This window comes from Macrobrachium rosenbergii, chromosome 6 (assembly GCF_040412425.1).
Source record: "Macrobrachium rosenbergii isolate ZJJX-2024 chromosome 6, ASM4041242v1, whole genome shotgun sequence".
NCBI lineage: Eukaryota > Metazoa > Arthropoda > Malacostraca > Decapoda > Palaemonidae > Macrobrachium > Macrobrachium rosenbergii.
The window spans coordinates 42261973-42283042 of record NC_089746.1 but is presented as its reverse complement, the minus strand read 5'-3'; the positions used below and the strand labels follow the sequence as shown (position 1 = coordinate 42283042).

The window sequence follows — 21070 nt, the reverse complement described above, 5'->3', positions numbered from 1 at the left end:
AACAATTTGTTTATGCAATCAAAGAGTCCATGTGCGGGGAAGAGGGTGGGCTCCATCCGTAATTACTGGGCAAGTATATATAAAACTTAATTTTATCATAAAAATGTCATTTTTATATTTGTAACTTACCCAGTAATTACTTAGCTGCTTCCACACTAAAACGTGGAGGGGAATCATGGACAAAAGCTTATGTGACTGATAATGAGATTATTGTTGTTCCTTACTTGGTGAGAGAGCTGCTGCAGGTAGCTACTGCCTCTGGTTGGCGCTCATCTCAACCTGTAGTGGCGTGGTGGGACACTTCGCAGCAAAGGAGTACTCCGAAGGCTGACGAAGTATAAAACCAAGCTTTGCGACGAAGGTGTACACCGAAGGCTGACAAATCATACATAATTGCCCCTGCCCTGGGTACAGTACCACAAAAAATAATACACCACAAAACAAAGTCACCTACACCATAATTTAAAAAATATAAATGATTAAAAGATAAAAAACAAGACCACTACCCAACACTAGAACTGGTGGGCACTCCAGGTACTTACTACCCTCCCAGGCTCCCCAAGAACTCAACACCATGTTCAAGGCGAAGAGAAAAGGAAAGGAAGGGACACTTCCTACATTTCCTCACCTATCACTACGCCAGCTAAGGACACAGGTCCCAGGGTACTGCATTTATCATAAACCGTCTCGATGTCCCACAAATAGTGATAGTGCATCGCGGACACTGACTTACATTTCCAGTAAGTTGCCTCAAAGATCACAGAACTGCTCTTACATCATGAGCTTTAACTTTCAATAGCGATAAGTCAGTCTCCGCTAACTGCGAGTGTGCCTCAATCATGAGATCTCTCAAGAAAAAAGAAATTGCATTCTAAGACAGGGGTCCGGAGGGAATCTTCACTGATCACCAAAGATTACCAAACTGACCCTAATCTTCTCCGTCCAATGTAAATACTGTAGTATCTGAGGGCATGTACTGGGCACAGCTCTCTCTCCTCCTCTTCCATGCCTAGAATATCCATTAAGCTTTTGATAGCAAAAGAAAGGGGCCAGGAATGTGATGGGTTGTAATTTTTTGCTAAGAATCCTAGCAAAAAGGAGCAAACTGCATTCCCTTCTGAAATACTGATCTTTTGTCTATTGCCTGAAGCTCACCTACTCTCTTAGCTGTTGCTAAGGCAACTAGAAAGAGTGTTTTCTGAGTCAGATCAGTTAGAGAGGAAGAATGGATAGGTACAAAATGAGGGTCAGAAAGCCACCTCAGAACTACATCAAGATTCCAAGAGAAGGCCTCCTTTTTCTTAGAATTAGAGATATTGAAGGATTTAACCAGGTCGGACAAGTCTTGATTATTCGAGATGTCTAGACCTCTATGGCGAAAAACAGAGCTCAGCATCGCTCTGTAACCCTTAATTGTTGAAACAGATAACCCCTTAAATGGTCTCAAATAGAGACGGAAATCTGCTACCTGAGCGACAGATGTTTCAGAGTTTCTTCTACGACAACTTCTAAAAAGTGCCCACTTGGCCTGGTAGAAATTATTGGAGGAGTTGCGTCTATATTTCGCGATGTCTATCTAGAAAATGCTTTCGCTCTCATGAATTTGTGCAGTTGAAATCCTGTCAGGGCCAGAGAAGATAGACCTTGATGAAGCTTCCTGACTTGGGGTTGTCTGAGAAGACTTGGAATCTTGGGAAGGACCCTTGGAAAATCTATGAGGAGATCAATCAGGTCCGGGAACCACTCCTTCTGTGGCCAGAAGGGAGCCAAGAGAGTCATCCTTACATTGTGGTGTGAGCGAAACTTCCTTACCACTTCTTGAATCATTCCGAACGGAGGGAAAGCGTAAAGATCCAGGTTGGACCAATCCAGGATCATTGAATCTGTCGCCCAAGCTAGAGGGTCCGGAAAAGGGGGGAGCAGAACAGAGGAAGGCAGTGATTCCAGGAAGTTGCGAATAGATCTATGGTTGGTTGACCCCATAAATTCCAAAGGCTGGAACACATGTGAAGATCTGTTGTCCATTCTGTGATCAGAATTTGTTTGTGGCGGCTCAACTCGTCTACCAGGACATTGCACTTGCCCTGTATGAACCGGGTGACTAACTGAGTCTGATTCCAATCCGCCCAGCACAGCAGGTCTCTCACTACTTCGCAGAGCGAAAAAGAGTGGTCCCCCCTTGATGTTTGATATATGCTAGGGCTGTGGCATTGTCCGCATGTATCGCTATAGTCTTGTGAACCTGCATTGCGAAGTGTTGCAGACCCAGATGTATTACCTTTAACTCTCTTACATTCATATGAAGTCTTTTCTCCTTACAGGACCACCTCCCGGAGACTTCCAGATTCCCGAGGAGCACTCCCCAACCTAGCTCCGACGTGTTGGAAAAGAAGTCTAGGTCGGGGCTCACCGGAAAAGAGAGATTTCCCTTCCGAAAGTCTTTCTGCGGTAGATCCTCCTTTATCTCCGGGGCTATCGGAAAGAAGTGGTGGTCCTGATGCACCTTCCAATCCCAGCAAGCTCTTAAATAGAATTGGAGTGGTCTCATGTGTAGTCTCCCCAGTCTTACAAATTGCTCCAGAGAAGCCATCGTCCCTAAGAGACTCATCCACTGGGTGGCAGAGCAAGAGGGAAGAAAGAGGAAGAGGTTTACCTTTCTCAGGCAGTCTTCTAATCTCTTGAGTGATGGAGAAGCCGGAAAACTCAGAGAGTCTATCAGAACTCCCAAATAAAGAATTTTCTGAGTGGGGTTCATTTGAGATTTCTTGAAATTCATTAACAGTCCCAATTCCTGGGTTAAAGGAAGTCTTCTGCAAGTCCTCCATGCAAAGTTTCTCCATGGTCAAATGAATAAGCCAATCATCTAAATATAGTGCGATACTCACTCCCGCTAGATGTAGCCAACCCGCCAAAGGAGCCAACACTCGAGTGAAAACTTGTGCTCGAAACTGATAGATCTGGTCCTCGAAAATGAATTGGAGGTATTTCCTTGAGTCCAGGTGAATCAGAATATGGAAATAAGGTCTTGCATGTCTTGGGAGATCATCCAATCTCCCTGCCAGATGGAAGTAAGAACCGAATGGATGTCATGTTGAATTTTGTTTTCTCTAAGAAGACGTTCAACGCACTTACCTTGAGCACTGGTTCAAACCCCCTAAAGCCTTGGGCATACTAGAAGGCGATTGTAAAAAACCCTTCGAGTCTACCTTCTTTATGACTTCTATGGCTTCCTTGCTCAGAAGAGAGGACATTTCCTTTGACAGGGCCGAATATCTCCCTGATCCTATGGAGTAAGCCGTCAATACACTGGGAGTGTTGGTCAATGGTGGATTCTCCCTGAAGGGGATGGAGTATCCCTCCTTTAAAACTTTCACAACCCACTGATCCGCTCCTCTTTGCTCCATCTCTCCCAGAAGAGACAAAGCCTGGCCCTCACCAGAGCATGGAGGACTGAATGCTCACTTGCGAGAGGCTGACTTGGAAGAAGATTTCTTGATTGCACAGGGCACAAATCTAACTAATCCTTGGAACCTGGAGCGGGGTCTCTGATTCCCTCCATGAAAAGGCTTTGGGTGAAGAGGAGATGAGGGTTTAGCTGAGAAAGCAGACCAGTCCCTCTGGCATTTCGTTGACTGGGTCAGTAAATCTTGAGTCGATTTCTTATGCAGGCTCGATGCAATCTTGCTTACGGTGGATTGTGGGAACAAATGTTCCTTGTCCAGAGGGGAAAAAAGGAGAATGATTTCTGTGGGGCCATAACGCCCTTCGATGTGAAAAAGACCCAAAGTTCACGCTTCTTGAGAACGCCCATGGCATAAAGGGCAGCTAATTCCTGTGAGCCATCTCTAACAGCTTTATCTGTGCAGGAGAGGAAATTAAACAGGTCTGAAGATTCATCACACAAAAAAGCTGGATCTTGAAGCTTCTTGGTAACTGCTCCCACACACCAGTTGAGAACACTCAACACCTTGAAGGAACTTGAACAAACTCTTCAAAAGATGGTCTATCTCCTGGGTGGAAAAGATGATCTTGGCCGAAGCGAGAGCCAACCTACATCCCGTGTCGATGAGCGCAGAGAAGTCCCCCTGGGAGGAGGCAGCCACTCCCAGGGAAGGAGGTTTTCCCGTCGCATAAGACAAGTACCGCATATGTGCAAGACAAGAGGGTGGAATGCTAAAAACGCCTTCGCCTGATCTCTCTTCTCGGAAAGCCAGTTCTCTACCTGGCGTAGAGCTTTCTTTGATGAAGAAGAGAGAACCATCTTGGGAAGTCTTGTCGAATCTACAGGCTGATTACTCATCAAGAGAGACAAAACTGGTGAGGAAGGAGCAGCTGGTGTAAAAAAATAAGGGAACTGCTGCAGAAGGAACTTGAGGAATGCCGCATATGGCGTAGAAGACAAGTCCTGATCCCCTTCCCCATCTTCAGAAGAGATCATAGACAAAACCAGGTCTAATTCAGGAGCTGCCTGCACTGCAAGTTTCTGTAAAAATTGAAGGATATTATCCAACTGACATTCCAAAGGCGCAAGAGCTGGGTCCAACGCAGGAGAAGGGTTATCAGAAGATACAGGGCACTTGGAGTCTTAAGGGGGCTCAAGCGCTAGAGGAAGCTCGGAAGCTTTGGGGCACTCCGACGAAATAGGGCATCTGGTAGCCTCAGGGCACCTGGCTGCTGCAGGGCGCTTGGCTGCTTAAGGGCGCTTAGCTGCATCAGGGTGCCTGGCTGCTACAGGACGCCTGGCTGCTTCATGGCGCTCATCAATATGTTCCCCTATACAGGACACTCAGAAGGAACAGGACATTTATGCAAAGCTGGAGCTGCCCACTCGAAAGGTGCAGAGCTAAATCCTTGCTCCTAGCGCTGACGAGAGAAGTACTCCGGATGTCCCACTTCCTACATGAGGGCTGATGACTGAAGGAAGGCTCCATCACCCTTTTACAAGGAAGATTTGGGGACTGATCTTTACCTGAGAAACGTCTCTTAAGCAGGCAATATTCAACGGGGAAGCGACAAAAGTGGCTCTTACGAGACGAGGACTCCTCAGAGCTTGACGAAAGCCAATGCACTTCCGAGACGCCTTTCCAGTGGCTGTCTCTAGTTGCAATCTGGGATGCAACAGGTTGGACTGAGGGGACAACTGCCCATGGGCAGACCCCACTAACCTCCCTTAGGCTACTGGTAAGCCTCCTCCCAGGTAGTGGGGAGTATGGCAGGGACAGACACCTAGGAGAATCAGCAGGACGAGCAGCTGCCGCCTCCACTGACACTTCACCTTAGCACTTTTTTCAAACTTGTCCATCAGGACAAGCACTGAAGCTCCTAACTAGGCCACTGTACTCACTACCAGATTTAATTGCTGCTCAAATTTATTCTCAAGGTGGTTTAGGAGAATTAATTGATGCAGGTGGGGAAGGGTTAACAGTTGGAGAATTAACAGACATGTCAGCCATATCAGATTTAGGAGTCAAAGCCTGGCTAGCTAATTTCCCAGTAGCTTTAGCGGCTGCTTTCCTCTTCTGATCTCTTTCTAACTTAGCTAAATGTGAAGTTAAAGTTTTCCATTTCTGCTCCCCCCAATCCCTGCACTCATCACAAGTCAAATTAATCGAGCAAACTTAGCGGCTGCTTTCCTCTTCTGATCTCTTTCTAACTTAGCTAAATGTGAAGTTAAAGTTTTCCATTTCTGCTCTCCAAAATCCCTGCACTCATCACAAGTCAAATTAATCAAGCAAACTTGTCCTCTACAACTGGAACACAAAGTGTGAGAATCGTAACTCAATTTTGTTATCTGGATATTGCAGCCTTTACTGCAATACCGGAAACTAGACCTACTAGTGTTAGACATATCTAACTAACTGAAAAGGCAAAATCATGAAAAGACAATTCCAGAAAAGCCAATATCAAGAAAAAATGCAGAAAAGGCTACGCAAATACTTCACCAAGGAAGAAAATAACGAATCCAAAATTCTAAGCTGCTATAACAACACCAGGTGCTGACTCTACAAGCAGCAAAAACAAATTGTCATGTTGGCGATGTTGTTCCTCTGTCTTACCTTGAAAGTGGGCGGGGCATAGTCTCCTACACAAAACAAAAGAATTGCTACCGTGGAATTCAGAATTCTAACTACCGTTTTGTAGAAACTCTTAGCTAGGTAATTAGTGGGTAAGTTACATATGTAAAAACATTATCTAAATCAAACTACAGTACTTATAAACTGATATGAATGATATATCATATAAATGTATATATACAGTTCTGAGACATGCACCCATTTGAATTACATCCTGTTCTCAGGAACACAACATGGACATTATTTACATCTTTTATGACAAATGGCAGGTATAACAGGTAAACTATATGATAGTTACCACATGGGTAACGAAGACCTGCTGTCCCCATTCTTAAATACATTAAGAATTTCTTCTTTGCGAGAATGATAAACCATTACTTAATAAATGACTGCAATTCTTGTTAAAGCAACAATCTTACAGATAACAGCAAGAGTCTGTTCTTTGCAGGGATGTTAAACCACTACTTAATAAGCAAACAGTATTTCCTGTTCAAGCAATAATCCTGCTTATAACAGTTATAACTGCAATAAAGAATAAAGTAAAATTAGGTAAGAGACTTACAAACTTGAGAATAGGTATCAAAGCACTTCAAAATGTAATACTGTAATGGACTCACCTTTCCTATATCTGACAGCTCAAAGAGCATTGGAGGTTCAAACAAGTCCTCTTTATTAAGGTCAAACTTTCTTGTACATGTCTGTAGAAATATTCCAATGTTCTTCATACACAAGAACTGAAAAACAAAAACAGCAATCCATAAGTAAAAAGAAAATTTTTTTTTTTGTTCTTAATTCAAGAACTGCACGTGAAATGGTCTTAATTTCTGCTAAGTGGGAAAGTGAACATGTGACTAAATTATTTATCATAATCAATTCATCTTGGAAAACCCAACTACATAAAAACCTACTTGGTAAAATCTTTATAAAATGCTACAACATGGATGGCAGAGATTTTTTTTTCTTTCTGAAATTCACGTATGACAGTCTACCCTGATAAGCATGTTTGTGATATAAGACTGCTGATAAATGCAACAAGCACTCTTTAGTTTCCTCTGGTGAATATTTACAAACAAAGCTCTACCCTTAAAATGAAATGTCCTGTAGGCTACATAACAGCCTTGAATTACATAGTGTAAAGGAGATTCTGTGAAAATGAACACAGCTAATGCTGGAACAATGGAAGAAAAGTGTACACAGGTGGTGGAAATGTTGACAAGGAGAAAAATGTACTTTGCAATTTTGGAAGTTGGGCATAAAACAACAAGAACAAAAAAACAATCAGTACTGGCAGATTTCATTTTGCTAAGATAATTAGTTTACCAAGACTGCTGAGCCATTTCCTGTCTCCTGCCCCAAAAGACTAGGTTCTGAAATCATACAGTACATGTAGCTGAAAACTGAAGAATGGTAAAATTAAAGAAGTTGGAATCCTTGGTGAGAAAACAATAAGGGGAACTAATGAGCAAAGCAAAAGGCTGAAAGAGTGAGGATGGGGGTCAAGGAATGTTGCACAGAACCTCTGGCACCATCAAAAGTGTTCCATTCTAAGCAAAATGTCAGCATTAACCCTTTCAGAACATTAGTAACTTGAAAAAATACAAGTTCTCTTGAAATGGGGGAAAACAAAGTAACTTCTGCAAGCGTTTAAATGCTGTGAAAGAGACTGCCAAAATGAGATAAGGAGAACAATCATCTTGGTAAGGTAAAGACACAGATAATTTTAGTTAAGATGCAATTTCAGATGGAAAGGATACAGGGCAGAAAACAGAAAAGTCAGTGGATATCTAACCCCATAAAGTAAAAATCTGAAGAAAAAAAAAAAAAAAAAAAAGAAAAGAAGAAGAAAAGAAGAAAATTTCAAAACTTTTATTCATAAGATTTGTGACAATGATCCCAATATATTCATGCATATCAAGTTTTACTGCTCTGCTTTCTCTACTCTTCAACTGATACAGGGAGAAAAAATCACATAAAAGCTAACTACACGCAGAGAGATAACATGACAGGGGGATAAACATTTCACCTAAGTATGTATTACATTTTTGTTCTTGACATAAATATATATATGCAATGGCCAACAATTACTCAAACCAATAGAAAACGAAGCAAACAGTATAAAACATCAAAATATGTTAGACAAAAAATCACTGCCAAAATTAAAATGGATTACCAACAACTAAAAAAAGAATGGAGTCAGTAAACTGTCAAAACAAAGTGAACAACAGCAATCATACAATGTAAACATCATGCTGTAACTGTGTAAGAGCTAAAAATGCATCACAGACATAAAAAAAAATATTTATAGTACTAATCTCTTACAAGTAATTCGCAAGTTTTTTCACCTGTATATAAACAAACTCAAAAGACATACTGAATGTTTTACTGTGCCTCATAACAAGTTTTCAATATTTTCCAAATTCACCTGCGGTAAAAAAAAATAAAATATACCTAGTTTTATTTAAAAGGAAATTACTATTCATGATAAGCACATACTCATATAAAGGTTACTAGATTGCTAGGGAAGATTCCAAAGAATAAATCGTCCATACAGTACAAAGAGAAATAAGTAGCAAACAGCAACAGAGTCATATACTACAGTATAAAGATTAAAAACATGAATGAAGAAATCAGCAAAGGTTAATACAGTATTAGTTAAGACAATGTGCACATCGTTCCAATGTAACTTCTCGAGTATACCTTTAAAATTATGATCATCATTTATGATCATCAATGTTCATAATGTATAAATAATGTAACTAATAGTACAGTCATTCATTTTCCTGATTTGCTTTATAATTTACTGCATTACTGCAACTTTCTCACAGTCAAACATATCTAAAATTCTAGCCATAAACTTCTAAACCCAGTGAGCTTCATTTTAATCCGAACAGTGTCTAGCACTTAGGTAAGTGGTTTTAGCAGTGTAATAATATGGAAGTCAGTTTTATAAAAATGCCACTTTTACTATCAGTCACCATTAGAAAATGTTATAGACTTAAAGATTGTTACTAGGAATAGAATGGGCATCACAACAATTTCTAAAACTGATCATAGCCATTTGAAGAGTTTTTCAATCAAAGCAGAATGTCTGGCCATTTTGCAAACTTCTCTGTAATGTAATGTAAAGGCATCAGCTTTACATATACTGTACCATATGTTGTTTGTTGCTTGTCAGCTGAAATTAAATATTCAACTACAAACTTTTCTAAACAAGATATTTTTTGTTTTGAGATTTAGTTTCTATTAAGGCAGAAGAAACATCAACTGAAAGTCAAAATGAAATGTTACTGTGAATGACAAACAGCACACTGTCCCTAACAAGTGCTAAATCTGTAAACAAATTTCTTTCTGAATTTCAACTATTTGATGAAACTTTGTATAATTGCTGCAACTGAAAAACAAAGTAACACTCAATGACATTCATTCACTGATATGAGCAAATTTTACCTTGAAAAGAATGGTACATAAGGAAGTGTTGTTAAACAAGTGCAGTACAACAGTTTTGTCTTTCTGGTTGACTTCCTAAGCTGTCATCATTACCATGTGTTTTCATAATCCATCTCAAAGGAAGTACAGCAATCAACGCTGACAGTATTCAAGATTCTTATCAGCAGCCTTTGAACAACAGCTGCATTATTTACTAATTTACTTGTCATCTATTCAGTATGGTCTCCTTCCACCTAGCTAACTGTTCAACTTCTTTAACTAAACTTTTATACAATTTTCACATATGAATTATGTTTATATCCTCTGAACAAGCTCTGCAAGTTTAGAAAACAATTTTTTCAATAATAATATTAATACAGAATCCAAAAAATCAGCAGTAAGCAAACTATGTTTACAGAAAAAAGGATAAAAGCATGAGAAAAAATTATAAACAAAAGGGAAAAACATTTAAGCATCAGTAAGTAAAAAAGGGGGCAAGTCTCTACATTACAAAATAAACTACAGAGCAGACTGGATTTTAAAAAAATGGATGTGAGAGCACACAAGGACTAAACAAAAACCAAGGGAATACATTAAAAAAATAAATAAATAAAAATTGAAAAAAGAGGAGGGTACAATTCTCTGCTGACTATTGTAAAGATGTGTTCATTACAGTCAATGCAGAATATAAGGGAGACTGTGGGAAGGTGAAGCCAATATATATCAGTTCTTTGTTGTCAATTTAGAATTTACCTTTAATTCCCTCTGCTACCGAGTTTTAACATACTCCAATTATGGCTGTTATTAGTCTGATACACGCTAGCTCTGGAGGCTGCTCAGAAGTAGAAAAACAGAATAGAAGAGAAACTTATTCTTGTGAATCATATAGGTATGCAATAAAATTATATGCTTATGTTGTAATGGGACTTGTTAAAACAAAAGCAGAAAAGTCATGGTTTCCAAATTCTTAACCTTCAAAAACCTGTATTAACATTAACAATGTAACAAGATACCACAGACCTAACATTTTAGGCTTTGTAAAAACACTTGTTTAAAAGAAAACCATTTTTTAATAAAATGCTTTTCTTCCCTGATCTAAATTGCTCAGCCAATTAGAGAATTCTCATTAAAGTGCCAAACTGGCTGCTTCATATAGGCTAAATGACTTAGCTCACTCTGCACACCAGAAAGCGACATCACTTCTGTTGCTAAAAACTGGAAAGGAGTGGCAGTCAATTAATAGGGAGGAATTTTGGACAGAACAGTCAAAACTAAGATAAAAGGCAACTGCAGCAGCTAAACTTTAGTTGCATTACGAAAACTTACTTGAAACCTAGGCCGTATTGTTGTGTCTCATTATGTGAAACTATTTTCCATCACCAAATACTGTACTGCAGTACAGGCCAGCATGGGTGCGTTCCCACTTGTTAATGCACAGTATTTAAGGAAGTGGGTCTTAAATATTCAGTAAAATGAAAGCGTACACAATTGTGTGACTCAGGAATTATAAGTAATCATAAAATCCTACAGCTGACAAACATCTGACAAAAAGTTGTAGACACTTGTGAGAAACAACTCTTAATACAAGACAGTGAGAAAGTGGATAGCAAATTCCAGCTGTCCGCTTTTCATTTCAAGACCAACCCTAAAAGCTCATACATTCCTGGTCAATGGAAATTAACCTTTGCAAATGCAGTATTATCTTTGGTAGGCTTGAAAAATGTTCATGAAGAATGTGCACCCAAAAACCCTGAGGTGAAAAGTTACAATATTCACCTTGCTCTCATCTCTATATAATACCTGCAAGAAAGAAACAGTAGACGGCTAAGTGACATTATCAATGTGGCTTGGATGCTGCCTGTTTGTAACATCCACAGTAATGGCCAAATGCATCAAGCTCCATTCCAAGATGCAATTCACTTCTACAGAAAATCCCCAAAGCTCGGTGACTGTCCTCGCTAAATAAAATCATTAGGAACATCCTAAGCATTAGGTCTCATTAAACCATAATAACATGCTAAAACCTAACTTTGAGAGAGGTTCCCTCTAATAAGATACTGACAAACTGGCAAGGTAGTGTAGCCTACATGAAAAAAGAGACACTAGAGGGGTCATCAACAATATTCCTTAACAGCTGAAAGGAGATTCCTTTATTTAAAAAAAAAAAAAAAAAAAAAAAAAAAAAAAAACCTAAGATGGAGACAGCAGGCGGAAGTCATTCCTTTTTATGGTACCAATCACAGCTGATGACACACAGGGTCTGGTAGAGATAATGCACTAGTTTCTTACTGGTTGAAGAAGTGCTTTTGGCTGGATCCTGTATGGGATTCTTTTAAGACGACTTATATTTCATTAAAATACCACTGGTGAATTACATCAGGAACGTGGTTAACAAAACCTTGCCATTCAGAGTTGGACTTAGCAGACATGTGCAGTCTGAAGATGTTGGCTATTGTTTAACTGTTAAAGGACATAGATGGATCCTTAGTGTTAGCTGAATCCATAATTATGAAAGCATAGTTCAATAAGCAATTCAACACATCCCTCCTATGGACATAAAATGTGATGGTACACATGGGTAAGTGGGGAAATCCCTCTAGAGAATGTGTGTATCACTTACTTCACTAAGCAAACAAGGCAAAAATGGCAACTGGCCTTTCCATCAATGCTACAGAAAAAGGTTATGAAAATGAAAAAACTACAGTTTTACCCAAGAAAAAATAAAAAGTATGAATACTACTCTGAGTTACAATCTAAACTCATTCATCTTGTTGTCAAGTCTGACCATTAAATTACATTCAATGGACATTTCAACAACTTGCAAGAAAATTACTGAATAGTTTTTAAGTTTTAAATTATTCAATAAATAGTATCATAGAAACCACCATTTTTGCATCTGCCTTTTTACCAGACTGTCATTAGATGTAGAGCTTATAAGTACAGTATCCAAAAGTTCATGTTAAAGCAGATAATAATTAACTTGTGCTTTACATTGTTAATATCTAAACTCTTTACCAAGTGCTTTACTACTGTTAACTGGTAAACTTTTACCTGATGGCCATAATTACTCATGTCAATACTGTATTTTCATTTCTAATTTCATCAATTTGAACAATTTTCCATATATATATATATATATATATATATATATATATATATATATATATATATATATATATATATATATATATATATATATATATATATATATATATATATATATATATTTATCTTTGTGGCAAATGAAGTTACCAAAATATTGTAGCCAACTATGCACAATTATGACTAGCACCATATTTAGCATCAAGTCAAAAGTAATTTAATGTGGGCAACACCTTTGTAACTTTTTCAGAATGACAAATATTTGATAAGAACTGAATGTCAACATAAAAATCAAATGGTTCCATGTTGCAAGCAATTTTTATAAATGCTTCTTGTGACAACAACAGTCAACTTAATGTGTTATTCTCCAACTTGCCCTTCCTTAACCTGACCTAAAATAAGGTGCTGAGTTCTACCAGATCACAGAGGGTAGGAGGTAGGGAGTCTGGATCATCGTAACTTTGCCATGGGTTACGTCATAATTACAAAAAGGCCACTTAAAAGACCACTTACAATTCTCTAACATGTATGGCAACACACAAGAAGAAAAATTAATCATAATTTCTGCACAAAAACAGTACCCTTGTAGGGTAAACATGCATTTCTGATGCTAGTGGCATAGAAAATACAGTTGACCCCCAATTATTCACAGTTCAGGATTCGCAGATTCACTATTCATGAATTTTTCTGTGGAACATGACTCCAAGTAATTCGGGGAAAACTCGCCTATTTGCAGATTTTTTGTAGAGCATATGTATCTAAAATATTCACTATTATTTTCATCTTATGTTCGTGACTAAATACACTTTTCATGATAAAAAAATTATTTACTAATTTTCAAATATTAATGTTAATGCATACAACAAAATATCAATAAAATGTATTAAAAAAAAACATTTGCCAAATGATGCCCAAATTCCAGACACAAAGATCCTAGGAAAGAAAATGCAGCTTGGGAAGCTGAAATACCTAGGCGCAGTGCTACTTGACATGCTACTGGCTGGTGTTTGCATGCCAATCCAGGAGTGCCATTCATTTTCCTTGGTGCTGATCAGCTGTACAACCCGCCAGGGCTTTGTCTCATGGAGATGTGCTGCGGAAGCCCGCATCTCTGCCAGTTCACCACGTAGACCTCTGCTGTTAGAGTGTTTCACTGTGTATCTGGCAAAGAGCCTAAGAGCCAGAAGAAGGTCATGATGCTCCAGAAGGTAGCACTTCTGAAAATGTTGAAGGAAGGGAAAAGTTACGCCGCAGTAGCCCATTATTATGGCATGAATTAGAGTACTGTACTGTGCAGTACATCAAGAAGAAAGAGGTGGAGATAAGAAAGACCGTGGATGTTAGCCTCTGCAGTAGTGAGAAGACGGTTTCCACTGTGCGTGATAAGAGCACAGTGAGGATGGAGTCTCGAAAGCTCTACCAGCAGTTTCTGACTGTTATGGAAGGCGGCAACGTACAGGAAGCAGACTTCTCAGGCTTTGATGACCCCATCAAAGAAGAAGAGGACGAAGCAGGACCGTCAGCTCCTGAAGGTTTTCAGACCAGCAAGGGGTGGTTCCACTGTTTCCAGAAGTGGTTCCACCTAAAGTCTGTTTCTCTGCATGGGGAAAAGGTACTGGCAGACACAGAAGCGGCTGCGAAATATCCAGAGACCTTCAAGAATATCATCAGGGATAAGGGCTACTGTCCAGAACACGTGTTCAACATAGACAAGACTGGCTTGTTCTGGAAAAAAAATGTCTTCGCGGACATACCTCATGAAAGACGAAGTCAGAGCCCCTGGGTTAAGGCACAGAAGGATAGGGTTACCCTCATCATGCGCGGCAATGCTGCTGGCTTTATGCTGAAACCAGGCCTCATTTACAAGGCTGCAAACCCCAAGGCCCTAAAAAATAACAAGAACTTGCTGCCTGTGTTTTGGATGCACAATGCCAATGTCTGGATCACGAAAGTCCTTATGTCTAACTGGTTCATTCAGAGCTTCATCCCTCAAGTTAAGGATTACCTCAATGACTTGTGCATGTAGTTCAAGGTGTTGCTGATTATGGATAATGCTGGTGGCCACCCTCTGGACCTTCATTACGAGGAAGTCCAGCTCAAGTTCCTCCCTGCCAACACCACCTCTCTCCTCCAGCTTACAGACCAGGGCGTGATCTGTACCTTCAAGGCACTCTATACCCAGAATTCCCTTGAGCACTTTGTGAAGGCAATGGACACTGACAGTGAATTTACGCTGAACAAGTATGTATTGGCGTAAATTCATGACTGCCACGTCTGAGTGTCATCAGCCGATTGTTGAAGGGTATGAAGAAGGAGACCCTTAATGCATATTGGAAGAAGTTGTGGCCGGGGTAAGGACGCTTGGTGGAGAAGGCTTCAATGATTTCACTGAGGATGAAGTCGGCACCCTCACTGATGCCCACTCTGACCCTCTGCTGGGCCAGGATTTGGAAGAACTGACGAAGTCTGCCAGCGAAGAAGACATGACAGGTTCTGGGTACAGGAACAAGGAGGGCAGCCAGGAAGCTGCAGGAGATGACTGGGGCATGGGATCCTTATATGGAACTCTCCATAAAGTTTTCAAATGCCCTTGATGGGATTTTGGGGCCTATAATAAGCTCCTCATCAGCATGAAGCAGCAGCAACAGCAGCTGTCTATTACCATGTTTCTTGAGCTCATAAAGAAGGACCCTCCAAAGCCTCCCGAAGCCCCTGAAGAAGTACAATTGGTGGGAAGAGGCACCCCATAGGAAATGTAACTCCTCTGTTTTACTGTGCAGTCATATCTTCATCATTCATCGAACTGCACAGCTAAATCATCATCATTTCAATCAACATTTATCACTGGTGAGTACCCTTATGATTTACGTAATCTTAAAATCATTATTTTCTATATATTTTTAATGCATTTTTAAATAATTAGGTACAGTGCTTAACTGTTCCCTGTACTTAAGAATGTACCAATGTTATCCCTATCTACTGTTGTTAAAAAAAACGATATGGCTTGAATACTGTATGAATGAAAATGTGCATGACTGAATATAGGGGTAACTTGACTAGTTTTCACCTTGGTAAGACTAATACTTGTAGGAGTGTTCACGTGTAGTTGTAAGCCATATATTTTTAAGGGTAATGTTGTAAGATGACTGAAATTATATTACAGTATTTTAGGATGATAGTTTAAGGTATATGTGGTGTCTGAACTATTAAAATAGGCAGTTACAAGCATTTTTAGAGGGGGTCTCAAGTATTCACGAATTTCACCTATTCACGGCCGGTTGTGATCCCTAACCTCCCCGGAGTACTGGGGGTCTACTGTATGTTAAAATCCACTCCATAAGAAGAAATGATAATATAAAAACACAGGTGATTATGGGTGCTTTGTACAAGAATACCACAATAATCTACAGTTAAATACGATGGCACATTATTTGTTATCACGTCTATGAAATAACCATGCACAAAATCATGGATAAATTATATGTGGCCAACTGGTTAAAGTAAAATGTCCCATTATTGCACTGGTGTATGGCCAAAATGTCTCAAAATCATAGGAGAATATGTAGTTCATAAAAATCCACAGCAAACACAACAGCCTAGCCTGCAATTGTGAGGAAATCTATGGAAGGCTTCAGCTGATCTCTGACAAGGCCTAGCCTACAGCAGCACAGAAGGCACTAAACTATCTAAAGTCAGCCCAAAAACAGGAGTTGAAAGGAGTAGCTCAAAGCGAGCACAACTTAAATAACAATGGTAATTACATGAATAGGGCCTATATCCTGACCTAACCCAGGATGCTCTAGCCTACCTACCAGACCTTCAGATCTACAATATTTCTTACAACAGGTACAAGCTAGGGCACAGTATACTTCCTGGCCAATACAATATGCAATGATATTAACAGAGATACATCCTGGCCTAACATGGTGTCTCATCTTATGCAGCATATGATCCAATAATAAATCCTCATTCTATCATACAAAACTAACAGTTTGCAATTGGGTATATCTATGATTCAGCTGGAGGACCTAGCCTGCAGACTACTTAAACTATGCCTAACCTAATTTGCATTTCTAAAAACTACAGGAAGAACCTAAGATGCCTGTAAGCTAACTTGCTTCAATTTGCTCTTTGGCTACAATAGTTTTCTGTATATACCTTTGAAATATTTTTACGTTATGTTTTTCAGTGAGTTACTTTAAGACAGGCTCTGAACCTCACCTAGCATAAACTAACCCAGGCTGTGGTACTTAGACTGCCTAACCTATGCTACTACTACACAATACCTTAGGTTAGGCTAGCTTGCGGCACAGCCTAGCCTAGCCTAGCCCAGCAAATGGTCATATGCCATGATGTGAAAATTAGCCAAATCTTGTCTCTATTAGCAAAACAACAACCAGGGTTCCTCAGTTATGCTACAAGAGTTGTCCTCGACTGAGGGGGGGAATATCCTAGCTTACGGCAACGTATCCTACTGACCTGGCTGAATCCTGTCTCTATGAATGAAAGGAATGGGTATCCTATGATTATTCTACAGGAGTCGTGCTTGACAGAGGGGAACATAGCAGACATATCCTAGCTTATGATGACTTATTCTACTAACCTAGCCGAACCCTGTCTATGAACGAAACGATGACTGGGTATCCTATAGTTATCCTACAGGAATTGTCCCCCATGAGGACATATCCTAGCTTATGATGACATATCCTACTGACCTGGGCACTCAAGTGCTAGTTAGCCTATTCCTACAAGTCAACCTTAATCAAGGAAGGCATTCCTAATTACATCTGACCTAAGCATTCTAGGGGCGTTAGTTTACTCTACCAGACTCATCACTGTCCACGGGAGCACATCCTAAGACAGCACATGGCAATGTATCTTACTGACCTGGGCATTCTAGGGGTGCGGGTTTATTCCTACTGGAGTCGACCTTGATCAAGTGGGGCACATCCTAGGATGACATAGCTCACGATGGCATATCCTACTGACCTGGGTATTCTTGGGAGCTAGTTTATTCCTACAAGAGTAGAACTAAGCAAGAGCTCCACATTGGGTATTACTTTGGAAATGCTTTTTCCTATAGTATTTTGATTGCTTATTAAGAATTTACCATTATTTTTTGTCGGTCAACTGTAATTAACCCGTAATTAACCTCAGAAGTTGTACGCTGGCCATCCTGGAATGCTATCGTGCATGCGCAGTGTTATGGGGAGCTTTTGGTAAAATGAGGAGTTTCCTTCACAGCGAGGTACGGGGACAGAGCACCCCAACTAAGTAACGCAGCCTGCTAGGTTTGGTTAGTATAGTTCTTTTTATAATAGGTTTCCTTAGCCAATCCTTTCTTAAACATATGGCTCTCTGATGACTTGCGCATGCGCAGAACCATTCCATGACAACATGGTGGTCCGGTCTTTCTGCCATCGTTTCCAAAACTGCGCGTTCCCAAAGGGTCTCCAACCATGTTGGATAGATGTGAGGTTAATAGGTAACAGTCCATGCGCAGTTTTTGCTTAGAAATACCCCTACAAGAGTTGCCCTTAACCCTACTTGGCATAGGATGGTTCACGACGACATATCCCACTGACCTCGCCGAATCCTGTCTCTATTAATGAAACAACAATAGGGTTTCCTAGGTTATCCTACAGGAGTCGTCCTCGACCAAAAATGGCAAATCCTAGCTAACGACTACACATCCTATAGATCTGGGGACACCAGTTTATTCCTACTATGATCGTCCTCGTCCAAGGGGGGCACATCCTTGGAGGGCATAGCTCACGACGTCGTATCCTACTGACCTGGGCATTCTGGGGAACTGGTTCATTCCCACCAGAGTAGCCCTCAAGAAGGCCATATCCTAACTTACGACATATTTTACCAGAGTCATCGACCAAGGGGGACATAAATGACGTATCCTAGCTCACGACAGCGTATCCTACTGATGGGACACCCGGGGGGGAACTAGTTTACTCCTATCAAAGTCGTCCTCTAGGACGACAAATCCTAACTTACGACGTAGGCTATTCCTACTAGAGTCGTCCTCGACTTGGAGGACATAGGACTGTTCACGTCGGCGTATCCTACTGACTGGGCATTCTGGGGATCCTATTTATTCCTACCAGAGTCGTCCTCAAGGATTACATAGCCTATCCTAACTTACAACGCATTCCCACCAGGGTCGTCCTCGACCGAGGGGGCGACACAGAATACGTATCCTAGCTCACGACGGCGTATCCTACTGACCTGGGCATTCTGGGGGCGCTGGTTGATGGTCCGCAAGTCTATGGAGTCCTCGTCTAAAATGTGGAGTATTTTGCAGATCATGACCCCATCCCTGAGGAACTTGCAGAGGTCAATGAGTTGGGCATTGGGCGACCGCAGGAGGTGGTCGTCGCGGATCAATCGGATTTTAGAAAGCCACTCACAACACTCTCGCCAACACTCCTCCACCCCCATCGTGTGGACGACGAGGAGAAAGACAAGCACTCTCGCTCTCTCTCTTTCTCCTTCCTCACCAAGCCACCTCCGAAAAGTCACTAATGCTGAACCTCGCCTCCTCCTCTCTCCTCCGCTGTGATGGGGTTGCTGCTGCTGCCTCGGGTGGTTGTGGTGGTGGTAGTGGTGGAGGTGTTGGCGATGATGATGATGATGATGATGGAGAAGAAGAAGAAGAAGGAAGGCATCGCCGCCGCCGCCGTCACCGCTGAGAGAGAGAGAGAGGGGGAGGGAGGGAGAGAGATACCAGCAACGTAGCTCCTCCCTCACCCCCTCCCTTGGTCCCATGGGACATCCCTCCCTCCCTAGAACCTCCGATATAGAAGGGGCCTAGGGGTACGTTTTTGTCTGGGGGGCGGGGTCCGGTCGCCGCTGCAGTGTAGCCACATGCGCGTGTTTGTTTATCTCCCCTTGGCCTCCCTCTCTCTCCCCGTGTATTCATAAACTCATCCTGGCAGATTCCATTCACTTCGGACCCCTTTTCCTCCTCTCGGGGCCTTTACAAGAATGGCCACTTGCTCCACTCTTGCTGTTTTTGTGAATGAGATTTGGGAGCGAGATTCTTTTACTATAGAACTACGTACCATTGATACGTCGATGCATTGTGCAAACCCAAGGTGCAAAGGAAGTGCCTCATTGTAGAGGCATCCTCTGCAAACGAAGATTCGCCGATAATGATGAATTTTAAAGGCACAGAGAACTCAGGTGATGTCTTTGCATCTAAAACTGTAGGTGTGAAAGAAGAGCCTCGTTTGAATCTCTTGTATTTGTGACGAGGCAATGTTGAAATCTGGTGTAAAGTGGTGCATACCAGTGCCTAGAGCATGAATATTTACAATTTGGTCAGTTCCATAACATCTCTCTCTATATATATCCGTTTGGCTGAATGAAAGTGCACAGAAGTAAAGCAAAGAAGTGCGGCAGTACGCACTCTTTGATTGTGAAAACCTCAGTAGGACACATGAAAAATTGTGTGTGAGAGAGAGAGAGAGAGAGAGAGAGAGAGAGAGAGAGAGAGAGAGAGAATGTGTCATTATTATGCCTTGACAACCTCCTGCTGAGTAGAGCAACCTATCGGTCAAGAGTATGATTATTTTTCAAATAATGAAATTTCTGCCAAGAATTTCTTAGAAAGCCTTAGAAATGCTCCATAGCATGTTGATGACAAGAAAACAACAAGGGAGAATGGCAGCTATATACAGGAAAATCCAAGATGGCTGACTGGTAGCACTGAAGGTTCACAGTTTGAAAAAATCTTGCAATGACTTAGGCGACGAGAATTTGAAATGGCCGTGTGTTGAGAGTAGCCTTCCCACAACTAAAATGAGTTTGCAGATATTTCCCTCACTTATTGTAGGGCTTAAGCATGGTGAGCTTTAAGTGTACGGATGACAGAAAAGTCTTGCTTATTATTAGAAAGAAGATTTTAAAATGGTTTTCGAACTGCAAATATTATGAGAAATAAATAACCATAAAAATTTTTAAAGGGAGCGTTTACACATTCCACCTGTTTAAGTACGTCTACAGTTTAAAAGTATTGTTGCCACTTATGCGAAGACAACAATAACAAAAAAGTTTTTTCTGACCTATTGTGTGGGAATCTCTTGTCCGTCCTTTTCAATAGTTTTCAACTTCACTCTTTTTTAAATGTTTTCAGGACCGTCGGTGAGTGATGTTTAAATTTCCAAGCGACTTCGCACTAAATGTTCACTGGCACTAAAGATTCAACTCAGTGTTCCTAATTGTTTCCATTACAATAAATAGGAGAGATAAAACACCCGGTTGCTTTTATTAGCTTTCATTTTGCCTTTATTACTCCAAAGTCATCAAAAACAGAGAAGTTTCCTCCGGAGTAGGTTAGGTGTGATAGGTCTACCGATTATCTTTTATCCAGGCTTTCTTAACTATCCTGTTCTCTGCTGGTCATTGGAGACGTCTGAAACTTATTAAATGAAATGTGAACATTGGGATATGAC

The 21070-nt window shown here is 40.7% G+C and overlaps 1 protein-coding gene across 10 annotated transcripts in view; it reads right to left on the bottom strand.

Moving 5' to 3' along the window:
* The window catches only part of LOC136839474 (protein vav-like), a 77377-nt gene extending 58063 nt beyond the window's left edge, over positions 1–19314 (bottom strand). For 3 of the 10 annotated variants that reach the window (XM_067105558.1, XM_067105560.1, XM_067105557.1), the window contains exons 1-2: positions 18843–19306; positions 6692–6808 (exon numbers count right to left, since the gene is read on the bottom strand). In XM_067105558.1, coding sequence (XP_066961659.1) covers positions 6692–6808; positions 18843–19055 — 330 coding nt within the window. In that variant the 5' untranslated portion in view covers positions 19056–19306. Of the gene's footprint in view, positions 1–6691; positions 6809–10253; positions 10274–18842 lie in introns of those variants that run through there. The other 7 variants (XM_067105562.1, XM_067105559.1, XM_067105563.1 and 4 more) reach the window with 6 other exon arrangements.
* Between the last annotated feature and the right edge of the window lie 1756 nt (positions 19315–21070).